Raw genomic sequence first — 17,638 nt, 5'->3', positions numbered from 1 at the left:
CCTCCCACCCCCACCCGCTACCCTCCCAGTGGTTAGTATGTGGGAAGCCCATCTCAGTTCCTGTGAGCTGGTTGTCTCGAAAGCCAAGGATGAGCGTCCTGTCTCTGCTCTGCTAATGGGATCTGAGGCTTTTCCCTGCCCAGTCTGGTGCCTGCCCCACACTGTACCAGACACTGGACTCCTGCACCCCCTCTTCCACCCCTTTATTCCTCCTTTCTTTCCTTTGGGTCACTCAGCCCTGTACTGTATCCAACACCACAGAAACCTCAGTGTTTGTCCTCTGCTGGGTTTGGGGGTACAAGGAAGCCTTGGGAGTGTGGGAAAAGGTGGTTCTTATCTAGAGTTTACTCCCAGGCCGGAGGGCTGCCATCCTCTCCCTGATCCTCCCCACAGACACCTCAGAAAGAGGGAGACCCCTTTGGGGTGGGGAGGTGAGGACTTCATCTCAACATAGGCTGAGGATGGGGGAGGGGGCTTTTTTCTCTTTCCTTTTTTTTTTGTAACATGTTAGGAGTTAATGTTGCAAAGAGTAGTTTACATCTTCACTTTCTGAAGACACTTGAATTTAGGACCGATGTATCTGTGACAAGCATGCAAGGAGTGGTGGGCGGGGGGCAGTCGGCGCTTGCCACTTCACACCCACCATCCTCCCAGGGGGATCCAAGATCTGAGACACAAAGTGACAGCCTGTCCAAATCCTTCTGTTTGTCCTGCACCCTTCCAAGATTGGTCCATGCCCTCCCTGCTTTGGGCATCAAACAGGTCTGTGTGCCTCCGCCCTGCAAAGGGGCAGATTTCTCTTTCACCCTCTCCTGAGCCTGGGAGCAAATGCACTACCAGTAGAGAAGGGCTGCCGAGCCCTGCCCTAGCCTGGACCCCTGGGGCTCAGATTGAGAGCTGAGTCCCCATGTCAAAGTTGTTACGTTTTTGTTTTGTTCCGTTGTAGCTCTTTTCTCCTTTCCTGATGACTGATTTTACAAAAGAAAGTAAGCTGCTCAGAAGGCCCTGGAAGTGGGGAGGAGGGGCAAGGAAGACAACTAGCTAGGGGGTGGGGAAGTTTTTTGCCAAAAGTCTGGGTAGTGGTCTGGATCGTCTGGCACCCTCCTGAGTGGAACCCCAGAGTATCTTGTGTGGAAGGGTCCCTAGGTTAGCCTCAGCCCCACCCTCTCCTTCAGCTGTGTTGATGGCACAGGCGGAGAAGATCTGAACTTACAGCCCATTTCTCACTGGAGAGGAAAACTTGTCATCTGGCTTTGCGGAGAAGGTTCCACCTTATGCTCATAGTACATTATCTTTACCATGTGCTAGGATATCACATTTAAAAGGACAAAAAAAAAAGAAATGTAAAATACTTGAATGAGCTTGTATTATAACATTAATATTATTGAGAGTATCTGCTTTCCAGGCTGAAGTGATTCATTCATTATTCTAGTCCTGCTTTAGTCCTTTGTAATTTGTGGTAATTATGCTTTTCTTTTTAATACAAAAAAATGTATAAAAATAAAAACTTGAAAAGGCAAAATACTGGCTGGTCTCCCATTGGGGGTGCATTTGTTGGGTGTTGAGGGATGGGGCCCAGTGCAGGTTCCCTCGGGTCCAGGGGAACCCTGCACTCCGGATGTGCCCCAGAAACCTCTGCAGGGTCTGCCCTGGGCTTCTGGGGAATCTCCCTATGGCAGTGGCGCCTCACAGAGCTAAGGCTGCTAGTGTATCCAGGTGAGTTCTGTCAGCCTTGAGTTCATGCCCACCTTGTGTCTTAAGTGAGACATGGGAGCTATGTCGAGTCAGAACAAAGAGACACCAGTCCAACAGACAGAATTCCAGAATTTCAACCTTGAAATATTGCTCTGCTCCCAGGATTTCGTGCACTGGCTGTGACCTGGCCTTGTGTTAGGAGACAGCTGGGAAGATAGAGGTTGCTGTCGGGAAGGTAGGAGGGTTCGCACAGCCCCTCAGTGAACAAACTTCCTGCTGGGGTGTAAAGGAGTAACAGTTCAGCACTGTGGCCTTGGTGGAGTCCAGGTGTGAGGACTGACGCTAGGGAAGGATGGAATGATGAGCGTGCACACACACACACCACCCAAGACTGGCCCCTGGGCTGTTGGTGGCTTTTTCCAGGCCGTGAGGCTGGGAGCTGGCAGTAATATTCTGAAGGCCAGTCTGGCTTAGATGTATAATTACAAACCTAACAATGAGGCATGGCCTTGTTTATTCATTCAACAACTGACAACTGTCTCACATGCCTGGCACCTGAGCATCCCATCAAAAATGGTTTTCTAGAGAATTCCACTGTCCCTCTGGTGGGCAGGAACTAATACCACCCATGGCCTCCACGGGCTGAAGGAGAGTTTAGGAGATAGTGGCCAGGGCTTCTGCAGACTGATTTGGGAACAGGAAGACAGTTCAGTCTCCTTCCACAACCTTTAGGCATGCCCAAGAATGAGGCCACTGATTAGTTGCCCTGCTGTGGCTCCCAGATGACGTGATCGTGAGTGTTGGAATGAGGCATGTAGTGGAGAGAAAAAACAAGCAGCTACTGGAAAGAAAGGAGGCCAGTTTATTTTCCATGCTTTCTCCTTTCACATTCACATCTTCAGCTGGGAATTTTGAGACCTCAGCCTTTTCTTGAGTCTTATTTGTTAACCAAGCTCAGGGCCATTCTGTTTGATGCAGAAAAGGTTAGAGCTGGGCCCCTCCGCCAGGGCCCACCACCTGCCTGCCAAAAGTGGTGGGAGAATGACAGCCTCTTGTCTCTCTAAGCCCCTACAGTACCTCAAAACCTAAAGACCTTAAAGGGGAAGAACACATCTGTTCCCTCTCTCTATCCACACTCCCTGTTCCCTACCCTTCTTAAGTACACTGAAGATATTTTCCAAATAGCTATTTGTAGTAACAGGTTGTGGGTGCAGGCCAGCAGCTGTGAGAACTTAGAGCACTGATGCCCCAGAAGCTGTGCTTAAGCTGAGAGCACCAGCTGTCTTAGGGAGGAGCCAGGCCCACCAAGGCCAGAGGAGGGTGGGTATGGCTTTGGAAGGCCAGGGAGTTCGCTGCCTGTTAAGTGCCCAGTTGGTCTACTGGGCAGGTCCTTTGGGGTCCAGGGCTGTTAGGAAGAAGTCGTTTTTGGTAGTTCTGCCTGGAGATTTGGCCCTACCAGATAATACCAGAAATATTATGAAACTACAGTGGGTGGTTTTCTGGACAGAAGAGAACCAAAAGTTCAGAAATAGACCCAAATATACATAAGAATTCAGTAACTGATAATGACCTTTCAAACCAAAGAAAGTTCTTCCAGTTCTTGGGAGCCTCATGTTCCCGGCCATGTCAGTGGCTGCTAAGGGAAAGCCAGAGTGAGGACTGCTTCAACCTGAGCCTCCCTGTGGTTTTGTTCTAGATGATAAGGTTCCTGGTAAGGTTTCCCTTGAAAATGGCATCACTGATGAAATCATCTGGAATAAGTGGTGTTGAGACAGCTGGTTAATCATTTGGGGAAAAATGAAGATTTTGCCCTTTGTTCAGCTATATTTTTCTTGCCTTCTCATTGGAGGAAGAGGGTTCTAGCCTCTTTGATCCTGCTTCAGAGAGGCTAATAAGGGGCCTCTGTTGGGTGTCCCCAAAAGTCAGCAACACTGACCCCTCCCTCTGTGGATAAAAGGGGCCCCAGTTTATCAAGTCCACAGGGCTTGGTTTCCATGCATGGCTGAAGGTACTGGGGCTTGCTCTGTGCCTCGCCGGTATCTCAGTTTTAATCCAGTGGGGAGCTCCCTGGATTGGGGTTTTTTTTTCAGAGGGGGATGATGTTTGTTTGCAGTGGGACAGAGTTGAAGTGGGGCCTTTGTCACAGACTCAGTGTGTGTGTGTGTGTTGGCCCTGACCTGAGTAGGGTATGAGAAAAGCTTTGGGGACAAAAAGGTGCAAAACGATGTCTTCTGGGTCCCCCAACCCCTGGGACCAGAAGGAGCTGTCCCTGGAGCCATGTAGCCTCCAGTCTCACTGCCACCTTTGTCATTCTCTACATCTTGCTTAGGCCACAAAGGAGTCTCTGGGAGCTGTTTTTTCCCTTCCTTAAGCCAACTCCTGGTCCCCTTGAGAGACAACAGTGGCAGCTGGGCGAGCCCTGATCCCATCCTTGGCCCTGCTTTGCTAGGAAGCTGACTTTCCCCCTGCCCTCATGGGGCCGTCATTAGAGAGAGCATGGCTGAAGGAGCAAGTTGTTAGTTCCGATCAGGAGTCCACTGCTGAGGGGACAGCCAGGGTGGCATTCGGGCCCTCTCTCACTCTGTCTTCTTCGGGGGATCAGGGATGCTCTCAGACAGTGGAGTGAAGCCCAGTAGGAGGATATGTCTCTCGTAGGCCTTGGTCTGCTTAAACACGGTGTCAGTCCCGTGGAGGTGGTCCAGCACCCCCAGCACGCCGTAGCACTGGTTGAACCTGAAGAAGGAGGAAGGTGCTGGAGGCCAGTGTGCTGACCTCCATTTCATTTGTGCCAGGCTCCCATGCATTTCTTTATTTTGTTTGTTTTTGAGGAAGATTAGCTCCGAGCTAACATCTGCTGCCAATCCTCATTTTTTTGAGGGAGATTGGCCCTGACCTAACGTCTGTACCCATCTTCCTCTATTTTATATGTGGGATGCCTGCCACAGCATTGCTTGATGAGTGCTGTGCAGGTCGACACCCAGGATCCGAACTGACGAACCCCAGGCTGCCGAAGTGGAACACACGAACTTAACTGCTATGCCACCAGCCCAGCCCCTCTCATGCATTTCTAAGCCCTCCTACCCCCAACCTGTCCCCACCATGCTGAGCACCTGCATCAGAATAACCTGGGGAGGTGTTGCACACATTCCTGGGGCCACTCCAGACTGAAAATCTGTGGTCTTCCTATGAAAGGCTCTCTGTGATTCTGATGCACACAAGTCAAAACCTGTGACAGAGCTTGGCTTGTTCAGGTAGGTTCAGGGACACCTCCAGTAGAATCCCCTGGAACACGTATTAAAATGCAGATTTCCAGGCCCTGCTCCCCCAGCTAATTTGATTCAGTATGTTTGGAGTGGAACCCAAGAGCCTGCATTTGAAAAAAGCATCTCAGGGGATTGTGGTGCAGGAGGTTCATAGAGCACACTGGAAGAGGCCTGGAGACTTTCAGAGGGCACACAACTGCCCTTGAATTGCATGCAGGATTTTTATGCATATAGGCATTGTTCTGACAGTGTCCATAGCTTACATTAAATACTCAGTGTCCAGAACCTAAACAAAGGTTTAAAACCCACAGTTTATGGAAGACCTAGTGTCAGAAAGAAGGAAAAGGACAAGGTAGTCTGGGTCCAGTGTGGTCACTATTCTCCCCACCTCCAAACCTCTCCCTCCATTAGCACCCATGTCTAAACTGAGACACCAGTGTCATGTCTGCTATCAGAAACTCCAGGAGTAAAGGTGGAGGTTACTGCCCAGGGACCCACAATGGGGAGAGGGGCCTTACTTAAGATGGTGATAGTCATGGAATTCAGGCGAAGGCAGGAAAGGTAGGTGGTAGCCACAGTGAGAGATGGTGGTGGTGATGAGGGCCAAGGAATGCCACACGGTGATGGAAGACAAGTGGGAGCCCATTATTATGGGACCCACCATCGCTGGCAGCATGTTGGAGGCCTGCAAAGAAAGGGCTGTTTGAAGGTGGGCCTCAGGGAGAGGGAGGGCACCCAGTTGGGTGTCCACTTTGCCCTAGAGTGGTACCAGGAAGACTTCCTTTACTCAGATCTGGAGAAGCTGAAAGAGTTTCAGGACCTCGATTTGCTGGAGTCATTCAGCTTTGTAACCTGAGACATTATTAACTGTTTGAACCTCAACCTCCTCATTAGCAAAATGAGGATTACAATTGTTGGGAAGATTAAACGAGGTAACATGTTGGGCATCTAGCATAGCCTGGCATGTGCTCGGTCAATAAGAAATGGTAGTTATTTAGTGGAAAGAGGAAAGAAAGGGCCAGTGTAGTCTAATTCTTCAGGAAATCTAGGGAAGATGGTTGGGGCCCTCTGCCCTTTGCGTCTGGGGAGAGAGGAGCTCTACTCACCACATGCTCAATAGGGTGGGCATAGAGAGAAATCACGCCAATGGGAGCTGTCCACTCATGGTGCTTCTTGTGGATTTTCTTGTAGAATGTTGGGTGGTGAAGGAGACTGGGACAATAGTTGATAGTTAATAATCTGCCAATCTCCCTTTCTCCCTCCCCCAGCAGACCATGAGTAACCAAAGGTAGGAACTAGGGGTTACATCTATGGAGCAAAGTTGAAAACACACTGGACTGGCACTCAGACAGACCTGCCTTCAAGTTCTAACCCCACTTCTCATGCTGCATAATTTGGGAGTGGGTTACTTTGCCTCTCTCTACCTCAATTATATCAGCTGTAAAATGGGGATGCTGCCCAGAAAGGATTCAATAAAGAAATGAATGGGAAACTGCCCTGCTGCACAGATGACTGGAGAAGGCTCTTTCTTTTCTGGACATTCCTCAGTGATCTTAAGTTGTCAATTATGGAACAAATAGTTGTCTAGTTAACTATTCAATTGTAGGCTTCTGAGGCCAAGTGATGTTGGTCCTACACCTACAATTCCAAGGCTCCAGTTTCCTTGTTTAATAGTGAGCCCTAGGGGCTGGGCCTGTGGCCAAGTGGTTGGGTTCACATGCTCCACTTCAGCAGCCTGGGGTTTCGCTGGTTCGGATCCTGGGCACAGACATGGCGCTGCTCATCAAGCCATGCTGAGGCAGCATCGCATATGCCACAACTAGAAGGACCCACAACTAAAAATATACACCTATGTACTGAGGGGCTTTGGGGAGAAAAAGGAAAAATAAAATCTTGGAAAAAAAAGTGAGCCCTAAAAAAAGTCAAAAAACAAAACAAAACTGGAAAATAACAAGTGCTGGGAGGATGTGGAGAAATTGGAACCCTTGTGCTTTGCTGGTGGGAAGGTAAAATGGTGCAGCTGCTGTGGAAAACAGTTTGGTGGGTCCTCGAAAAGTTTAATGTACAATTACCATATGATAGAGCAATTCTACTCCTATGTATATCCTCAAAAGAATTGAAAGCAGGGATTCAGATACCTGTACACTCATGTTCATGGCAGCATTATTCACAATAGCCAAAAGGTGAAGCAACCCAATTGTCCAATTGACAGATGAATGGATAAACAAAATATGGCATATGCATACAATGGAATATTATTCAGCGTTAAAAAGGAATGAGAGAGTAACATCAGCATCGCGGCAGAGTGAGCTCTTAGTCTCTCCCCTCTAAAATACAATGAAAAGGACATTCATACACCAACAGAGGACATTCACACAACACAACAGACGTCTGAGAGATCCACTCAGCCATACGTCTGAAGGTGGGATACTGGAGTTCCCCGGGAGGCAGTGGAAGGAGGTAAGGAGATCTCCTCTCCCTCCTGAGCAGCAGTGATCTAGGGTGTGGGACCTTGCATGGCAGCCAGCACGCAACACTGAGAGGAGAAGGGGAAAAAGGAAGCGGTCCATGGGAATGCCTACACTCTCAGAGTTGCCTCCCAGCCTGTGGGAATGAACACTCCACATTGAGACAGCTAAGCAATCGTGGGGGTGTCCACACCAAGCCGAGCAGCCCAGGTGGACAGACAGTGGGATTGCACACACAAAAGAAAATGCCCCTGCATCCCAAGCCTAGCACACCAGCTCAGCCAGTTGGCCAGAGCAGGGAATCCCTGCCTGTGTGTAGGTGTATAAAGCAGCAGTGGCCAGCAGGCAGAGGCAGAGGGGCCCTGTTGGCACAGCTTCCAATGGACAGGCACATCCACGAGGGGTCACAGAGGCTCAGAAAGCTCAATCCTGCCCCACTCAGTGGTGGCAGGTGGAATCGGTGACGATACTACCACTATGCGATGGCAAAAGTCCACCCCATCACATAGCATGAAGAGGTATATTAACACTCCAGACTGGAAGGAAAATGACAAGTACCCAGAAATCAATCCTGAAGTCATGTAAATTTATAATCTAAATGACAGAGAATTCAAAATAGTTATAAAAACTCTTGAGTTACAAGAAAACTCATAAAGACAGTTTAATGATCTCAGGAATAACATTAATAAACAGAGGGAATTCTTCACAAAAGAGATTGAAACTATGAAAAAAAATCATAAATGTTGGAGATAAAAAACACAATGAATGTGATAAAGAAAAATTTGGAGTCCTTAAAAAATAGAGCTGATGTTATGGAGGACAGAATCGCTAGTTTATTTTTTTGTTTTTTTGAGGAAGATTAGCCCTCAGCTAACTACTGCCAGTCCTCCTCTTTTTGCTGAGGAAGCCTGGCTCTGAGCTAACATCCGTGCCCATCTTCCTCTACTTTATATGTGGGATGCCTACCACAGCATGGCTGCCAAGCGGTGCCATGTCCGCACCCGGGATCTGAACCAGCGAACCCCAGGCTGCTGAGAAGTGGAACATGCGAACTTAACCGCTGTGCCACCGGGCCAGCCCCCAGAATCAGTAGTTTAGAGGACAGAAGTATAGAAAAGCTGCAGGTGTAGGAAAGAGAACTAAGACTAAAAAGAAATGAGGAAATTCTCTGAGAAATATCCGATTCAATTAGGAAACACAACATAAGGATTATAGGTATTCCAGAGGGAGAAGAGGGGGAGAAAGGAGAAGAGAGCTTGTTCAAAGAAATAATAGTTGAGAACTTCCCAAACCTGTGGCAGGAGCTGGAATTACATGTAAACAAAGTTAATAGAACTCCTAACTATGTCAATGTAAAAACACCTTCTCCATGGCATATATTAGTAAACCGGCAAAAGTAAATGACAAAGAAAAATTATTAAGGGCAGCAAGGCAAAAGAAAATAACCTGCAAAGGAATCCCTATCAGGCTTTCAGTGGATTTCTCAGCATAAACCATATAGGTTCAGAGAGAGTGGAATGACATATTCAAAATTCTGAAAGACAAAAACTTTCAGCCAAGAATACGCTATCCAGTGAAACTATCCTTTAGATATGATGGAGAAATAAAAACTTTCCCAGATAAACAAAAGCTGAGGGAGTTCATCATCAAAAGACCCCCCCACACACACACACAAGAAATGATCAAGAAGGCCCTCATACCTGAAAATAAATAAATAAAGGGTTTACAAAGCCTTGAGCAAAGAGATAGACAGACAAAATCAGAAAATTTCAGCTATCAGAACAAGTTAGCAAACAATTATAACATTAAAAATAAAGGAAAGGAAAGCATAAAAAATAACTACAATCACTTCATTTTAATCACAAATTCACAACACAAAACAGAATAAGTTGTGACAACAATAACATAGATGGGGAAGAGGAAAGGGATGGAACCTGCTTAGACTAAAAGAGGCTATCAGAAAATGGACTATCTCATCTATGAGATCTTTTATACAAACCTCACAGTAACCACTAAACAAAAAATCAGAACAGAGAAACAAATGATAAATAAAGATAAAACTGAGAAAACCATCATAAAGAAATACCAAACTGAACTGGCAGTTGGAAATATGTGGGATGAAAAACAAGGGAAATACAGAACAACTGGAAAATAAGTGACAAAATGGCATCATTAGGCCCTCATATATCAATGATCACTTCTAAATGTAAATGGATTGAATTCTCCAATTAAAAGAGAGTGGCGGGATGGATTAAAAAACAAGGCCCAACAATATGCTGCCTCCGGGAAACACATCTCAGCTCTAAAGACAAACAGAGGCTCAGAGTGAAGGGATGGGAGATGATACTTCAAGCTAAAGGCAAACAAAAGAAAGCAGGTGTTGTCATACTTAGACAAAGAAGACTTCAAGATAAAAAAGACAATGAGAGACAAAGAGGGACAGTATATAATGATAAAAGGGACACTTAACCAAGAGGACGTAATACTTATGAATATATATGCACCTAACACAGGAGCACCAAAGTACATAAAGGAACTATTAACAGACCTAAAAGGAGAAATTAACAGCAACACAATAATAATAGGTGACCTCAGCGACCCACTTACATCAATGGATAGATGATCCAGACAGAAAGTCAACAAGGAAATAGTGGAGTTAAATGAAAAACCAGACCAGATAGACTCAATAGATATATATAGAACACTCCATCTAAAATCAGCAGAATATACATTCTTCTTAAGTGCACATGGAATATTCTCAAAGATAGACCATGTGTTGGGAAATAAGGCAAGCCTCAATAAATGTAAGAAGATTGAAATCATATCAAGCATCTTTTCCAACAGTAATGCTATGAAACTAGAAATCAGCTATAGGAAAAAAGCTGGGAAAGTGACAAATATCTGGAGACTAAACAACATACTACTGAACAAATAATGGATCACTGAAGAAATTAAAGAAGAAATAAAAATCTAGAGACAAACGAAAATGAAAATACACCATACCAACTCATATGGGATGCAGCAAAAGCATTCCTAAGAGGGAAATTCATAGCACTACCAGCCCACTTCAACAAATAAGAAAAATCTCAAATAAGTAATCTTAAACTACACCTAACAGAACTAGAAAAAGAATAACAAACAAAGCCCAAAGTCAGCAGAAGGAGGGAAATAATAAAAATTAGGGCAGAAATAAATGAACTAGAAACCAAAAAAAAAAAAAAAAACCAGTAGAGAGGATCAATGAAACTAAGAGCTGGTTCTTTGAGAAGATAAACAAAATTGACAAACCCTTAGCCAGACTCACTAAGAAAAAGAGAAGGCTCAAAGAAATAAAATTAGAAATGAAACAGGAGAAATTACAATGGATACCACTGAAATACAAAGGATTATAAGAGAATACTGTGAAAAACTGTATGCCAACAAATCGGACAATCTAGAAGAAATGGATAAGTTCTGATTCATACAACCTCCCCAAACTAAATCAAGAAGAAATAGAGAGTCTGAATAGACCAATCACAAGGAAAGAGATTCAAATAGTCATCAAAAACCTCTGAAAAAATAAAAGTCCAGGACCAGATGGCTTCTCAGGAGAATTCCATCAAACACTCAAAAAAGATTTAATACCTATCCTTCTCAAACTATTCCAAAAAATTGAAGAAGATGGAACACTTCCTAACTCATTCTACGAGGCCAAGATCACCCTGATCCCAAAGCCAGACAAGGACAACACAAAGAAGGAAAATTACAGGCCAATATGGCTGATGAACATAGATGCAAGAATCCTCAACAAAATATTGGCAAACCAAATATAGCAATACATTAAAAGGATCATACACCATGATCAAGTGGGATTTATACCAGGGACACAGGGATGGTTCAACATCTGCAAATAAATCAATGTGATACACCACATCAACAAAATGAGGAATAAAAACCACATGATCATCTCAATAGATACAGAGAAAGTATTTGACAAGATCCAGCATCCATTTATGATTAAAACTCTCAATAAAACAGATATAGAAGGAAAGTGCCTCAAGATAATAAAGGCCATATATGAGTAACCCACAGCCAATGTCATACTCAATGGTGAAAAATTGAAAGCCATCTCTCTGAAAACAGGGACAAGACAAGGGTACCCACTCACTACCCTTATTCAATGTAGTACTGGAGGTTTTGGCCAGAGCAATTAGGCAAGAAAAAGAAATAAAAGGTATCCAAATTGGCAATGAAGAAGTGAAACTCTTGCTGTTTGCAGATGACATGATTCTATATATAGAAACCCATAAGGAATCCATCAGAAAACTATTAGAAATAATCAACAACTATGACAAAGTTGCAGGGTACAAAATCAACTTACAAAAATCAGTTGCATTTCTATACTCTTATAATGGACTAACAGAAAGAGAACTCAAGAATATAATCCCATTTATAATTGCAATAAAAAGAAGAAAATATCTAGGAATAAATTTAACCAAGGAAGTGAAAGACCTATACACGGAAAACTATTAGATATTATTGAAAGAAATTGATGATGACATAAAGAAATGGAAACAATATTCCATGTGCATGGATTGGAAGAATAAACATAGTTAAAATGTCCATACTACCTAGAGCAATCTACAAATTCAATGCAATCTCAATCCAGAATCCCAATGACATTCTTCATGGAAATAGAACAAAGAATCCTAAAATTAATATGGGGCAACAAAAGACCCAGAATAGCTAAAGCAATCCTGAGAAAGAAGAACAAAGCTGGAGGCATCAAACTCCCTGACTTCAAAATATACTACAAAGCTATAGTAAACAAAACAGCATGGTACTGGTACAAAAACGGGCACACAGATCAATGGAACAGAACTGAGAGTCCAGAAATAAAACCACACACCTATGGACAGCTAATCCTCAACAAAGGAGCTAACAACACACAACAGAGAAAGTAAAGTCTCTTCAATAAATGGTGTTGGGAAAACTGGACGGCCACATGCAAAAGAATCCAAGTAGATCATTATCTTATGCTATACACAAAAATTAACTCAAAATGGATTAAAGACTTGAAGGTAAGATATGAAACCATAGCCTCCTAGAAGAGAATATAGGCAATACACTCTAACATTGATCTTAGAAACATCTTTTCAAATACCATGTCTACTTGGGCAAGGGAAACAAATGGAAGAATAAACAAATGGGACTATATCAGACTAAAAGCTTCTGCAAGGCAAAGGAAACCATGAAGAAAATACAAAGACAACACATCAACTGGGAGAAAATATTTGCAAATCATATATCTGACAAGGGGTTAATCTCCAAAATAAATAAAGAACTCACACAACTCAACCACAAGAAAAGAACTAACGCGATCAAAAAATGGGCAGAGGATATGAAAATTTTCTCAAAGAAGATATACAGATGGCCAATAAGCACATGAAAAGATGTTCAACATCACTAATCATTAGGGAAATGCAAATCAAAACTACAGTGAGATATCACCATACAGCTGTTAGAATGGCTATAATCACCAAGACAAAAAATAGCAAATGTTGGAGAAGATGTGGAGAAAAGGGAGCTCTCATACACTGCTGGTGGGAATGTGAACTGGTGCAGTCACTATGGAAAACAGTATGGAATTCTCTCAAAAAATTAAATATAGAAATAACATACAACTCAGTTATCCCACTACTGGGTATTTATCCAAAGAACTTGAAATCAACAATTCAAAGAGACTTATGCATCCCTATGTTCACTGCAGCATTATTCACAATAGCCAAGATATGGAAGCAACCCAAATGCCCATCAACTGATGAGTGGATAAAGAAGAAGACACACACACAATGGAGATATATATATATATATATATCTATATATGTATGTATGTATATACACGATGGAATACTACTCAGTCATAAAAAAGACAAAATCGTCCCATTTGCAACCACATGGATGGACCGTGAGGGTACTATGTTAAGTAAAATAAGCCAGACAGAGACAGACAAACACCATGTGATTTCACTCATATATGAAGGATAAACAAACAAACGGACAAAAACAGATTACTGGTTACCAGAGGGGAAGCAGGTTAGGGGGTGGGCATAAAGGGTAAAGGAGCACATATATGTGGTGAGAGACAAATAATAATGTGCACTTGAAATTTCACAATGTGATAAACTATTATGACCTCAACAAAACAAGAAAAAAATAAACATTTGGAAGTAGAGTCAAAAAGAAAAAAGGAAATGAAATTCTGATACAAGCTACAACATGGATGAACCTTGAAAACATTAAGTTTAGGGAAACAAGCTAGACACAAAAGGCCACATATTGTATGATTCCACTTATACGAGGTACCTAGAATAGGCAAATTCATATAGACAGAAAGTTGAATAGAGGTTACCAGAGGTTGAGGTGGGAGAGGATGGGAAGTCATTGTTTAGTGGGTACAGAGTTTCTGTTCAGAATGATGAAAAAGTTTTAGAAGTGAATAATGGTAATGGTTGCACAACAAAGTGAATGTATTTAATACTGCTAAACTGTATGGAGAGAAAGGTAAATTTTATGCATACATATTTTACCACAATATAAATAAAGAAATAAGATTAAAACAAAGAAAGTGAGCCCTAGGAGACCAAGGGGCTGCTCACCGGTGTGAGTAGTAGAACATGACTTCCTCAGTCAGAGTGAAGAATGCCAGCTCCAGGAGGAACCAGTGGAAGGTGGGTAGCTCTCGGCGGCAGGGGTCTCCCCACAATCTGAGGATGGGATAGAGGACGACCAGCACAGGGCAAGTGATAAAGTGCTGGTTGAAGAGAACTGTGCGGATTGACTGGTGTAGTTTCACGGGGTCCACCTGCCCAAGGGACGGAAGGAAGGAGATGGGCAAGAGTGAGAAACTTCTAGAAACTAGACTCCACTGTGACCCACTCACAGGAGGCCCTCACTCAGGGGTGGATGCTAGGAGTGATGTCTGGCTGTAGCCAGCAGCCCCTGACTGCTGCCCAACCCTGGGGTAGAACCATCTGGTAATGCCCCCGCCTTTCGAAACTCCCCTCCTGGCAGCCTTCAGTCTCGACCTGATCTTGCCTTCTCCTTCCTGGTTCTGCAACTGTCACCACTGTCCTCCCCATTTCTCTGGCCAGGCCTGACGTATTCCTGACAGGCACCCTGGGGAGCTGCAAGGGTGCTTGGAGAAGGTTGTCAACTCTCCTGCTGATATCCTTATTCACCCTTATAGCCCTTCATCCAGACAGGCCTGACCTTGATCAGGTGCAGAGATCAAAGTCATCTGCCTCCTCATGTGGTCCAGCCTCACTGGACTAGGTCCAGAGTGAAGAAGGTGAGCCAGGGAGCTGCCCATCTAGCCGCTTGACTAACTTCCTGTGACCTGTCTTCTTGGTTTTCACAGAGGAGCTGTCAGCCTGGGGCCTACCTGAGCATTCTCTCCAGGGTCACTGTGGAGAGCTGACCCCAAATGCCCAGACCCTGTTGAGCCTCAATACTACAGCCAGCCTCTCCCCAAGAATCAGTAACCCCTTGACCCTTCCCTTCGTCAGAGCACTGGGCCTCCCGGGAACAGCCCCATCACCACAGGTCACTTCCTGGGTCCTGATAAACTGGTTTGGGATTGGTTAGAACAGGTTTCTCCCTAAGTTCACTCTGTAAAACTGGAAGGGTTTCTGCCCCTAGGTGAGGCTGTGTTCGAAGTTCCATCAGACTCCAGGCACTGCATGTATGACTGACTCTAGAATTCACTTTCTAAGCTTTTAGTTGCACTCAATGGTGAAGCCAGGTCTGGTGAGCCTGGTTTGAGAGCACCTGTAGATGAAGCCATACTCCTTTTCTGGAAACCTTGATCAACAGGAGGTGTCACACATGTTTATTCGTTCACTTATCGAGCATCTTCTATGTAGCATGCAGTGTTCCACGTGCTGGGAAGAAAGCAAGGAACGGATTCCTGCCCTCACTCAGTTTATATTCCTGGAACCAATAATTTTAAATAGAATGGTCAGTGTAGGCTCCACTGAGATGGTGAGATTTGAACAAGAAGATGAAGAAGGTGAGGGAAACAAACATATCTGGGGGAAGAGTCTACAGGCAAAGGAATAGCTGGTGAGAAGGCTCTAAGATAGACACCTTTCTGGCATACTTGGCTGGTGAAGAGTGAGTGGGTAAGGTGAGGGAGCCAGAGCATACAGGGTTTTGTAGGCCATTGTGAGGACTTTGGCTTTTACTCCAAGAGGAAAGGGGAGTCATTGCAGCGTTGCGAGCAGAGAAATGACAAAATCTTACAGGATTACTCTGGCTGCTGTGTTGAAAATAGACTGCAGGGGAGAAAGAACAGAAATAGAGAGACCAATAAAAATTGCAATAATATACACAAGAGAGGATGGTGGCTAGACTAGGGTGGCAGCAAAGGAGGGAGTGAGAAGTGGTTGCATTCTGGATCTATTTTGGAAAGAGAGCCAATAGGGTTTCCTGCAAAACTGGATGTGGCGTATGCCAGAAAGAGAGTAATCAAGGATGACTCCAAGTCTTTTGGCCTAAGCAATTAAAGGGTACAATTGCCATCAACTCAGAATGCGGAGGCTGTGGGTGGCATCAGCTTTGCAAGGGAGATCAAAAACTCTCTTTGGGACGCGTTGGATTGGAGATGTCCATGAGACATCCATGTGGAGATGTCAAAGAGACAGGTGGGTATTTGAGCCTGGAATTCAGAAGAGAGTTCTGGGCTAGAGATATAAACTTGTGAGCTGTCGTCATACAGATGGAATTTAAAGTCATGACACTGGAAGAGATAACTGAGGGAATGAAGAGAGCGAGAGGACCAATGTCTGAGCCCCAGGGTATTCAACATTAAGAGGTTGGGGAGAAGAGAAGGAAGCAAAAAGGAGACTGTGAAGGAGTGACCAGTGAGGCTGGAGGAGAACCAAGAGAGCGGGTGTCTTGGAAGCCAGCTATAAGAAGATACAACAGGGATGAAAGAATGAGCAGCCGTGAAAACGCTTCTGGTCAGTCTCATGAGACAAGCTTGAGACAGGAACACTGGTGACCTTGCCAAGAGCAATTCTGGTGGAGCAGTGAGAGTGAAGGCCTAATTGGAGGAGATTTATAGAGGAGGTGAGAGGATGGTTTTTTTCCGGAGGTGGGAGGAAGATGGGCCCTGAGCTAACATCTGTTGCCAATCTTCCTCTTTATACTGGAGGAAGATTGTTGCTGAGCTAACATCTGTGCCAATCTTCCTCTATTTTGTATGTGGGACACTGCCACAGCATGTCTTAATGAGTGATGTGATGTCCGCACCCTGGATCCGAACCTACAAACCCCGGTGCACCAAAGTGGAGCACGTGAACTTAAACACTATGCCACCGGCCTGGCCCCTGAGAGGATGGTTTTGTGATTTTTTAGGAGATGCAGGCTGAAGGTTTTAGGGTGAAGTTTTATGATGTATGGAACTTACTTTCAAATGCCTAAGCAAAAAATTATAGATGCATAGACATTTATATTTTTACTTACAGATAAAGCAAATAGTGGAAAATGTTTAAAATTGGTGAATCTATGTGGCTTGTAAATGAGAGATCATTGTACTACTTTTTCAACTTCTGCATAGATGTTTACAATTTTTTGTAATTGCAAAATGTTGGGAAACAGAGAATGGACAGAGAGGAATTGAAAGCTGTATACTCTTTCAAAGAGCTCGGCTGCAAAGGGGAACAAAAATATGAGTGGAGTGAGCATGTGAGATGAAGTCAAGGGTTTTTTGTTTGGTTTGGTTTTAAGATGGGCAAAAAATTTTTTATAGCATGTTTGTAATAATCCAGAGAGGAATAATCTAGGGGAGGGCGGGAAAAAACATACAAAGAAGGAGAAGGGAGAACTGCTGGAGTAATCTCCTGGAGTAAACAAGCGCGTGTAGTGCACAGAGAGTGGAGGAACGGGCTGCAGACAGGAGCCGGGAGGGTTCACGTGCTGTCTCAGCGGGAAGGCAGAGCGTGTGTGTTGCAGGTGTCGCTGCTAGGCTGATGGGGTGGAAGTCTGTGCGAGCTCTCTTCTGCTTGCTCCAATTTACCTAGTGAGGTAGGAAGCAAGCCCCTCCTCTCGGAGGAGGTGAGGGGAGGAGGTGTATGGGATTTGTGGAGAGAGAAGGTGGGAACCAGCTGGAGAGTGGGAGAGTAAACAGACCAATGGGAATGATCTTAAGTGGATCATTCAGGTCCCACT

The 17,638-nt window shown here is 44.4% G+C and overlaps 1 protein-coding gene across 5 annotated transcripts in view; it reads right to left on the bottom strand.

The window, feature by feature from the left end:
- Positions 1–2,537: 2,537 nt before the first annotated feature.
- Positions 2,538–17,638, bottom strand: part of FAXDC2 (fatty acid hydroxylase domain containing 2) — a 42,708-nt gene continuing 27,607 nt past the window's right edge. For all 5 annotated transcript variants that reach the window (XM_008522388.2, XM_070569146.1, XM_070569148.1 and 2 more), the window contains 4 exons: positions 14,065–14,270; positions 6,065–6,170; positions 5,477–5,643; positions 2,538–4,428 (listed from right to left, as the gene is read on the bottom strand). In XM_008522388.2, the coding sequence (XP_008520610.1) occupies positions 4,272–4,428; positions 5,477–5,643; positions 6,065–6,170; positions 14,065–14,270 (636 nt within the window). In that variant the 3' untranslated portion in view covers positions 2,538–4,271. The remainder of the gene's footprint in view (positions 4,429–5,476; positions 5,644–6,064; positions 6,171–14,064; positions 14,271–17,638) is intronic.

This window comes from Equus przewalskii, chromosome 13 (assembly GCF_037783145.1).
Source record: "Equus przewalskii isolate Varuska chromosome 13, EquPr2, whole genome shotgun sequence".
Classification (NCBI taxonomy): Eukaryota; Metazoa; Chordata; class Mammalia; order Perissodactyla; family Equidae; genus Equus; species Equus przewalskii.
This window is presented reverse-complemented; position numbering and strand designations above follow the sequence as displayed.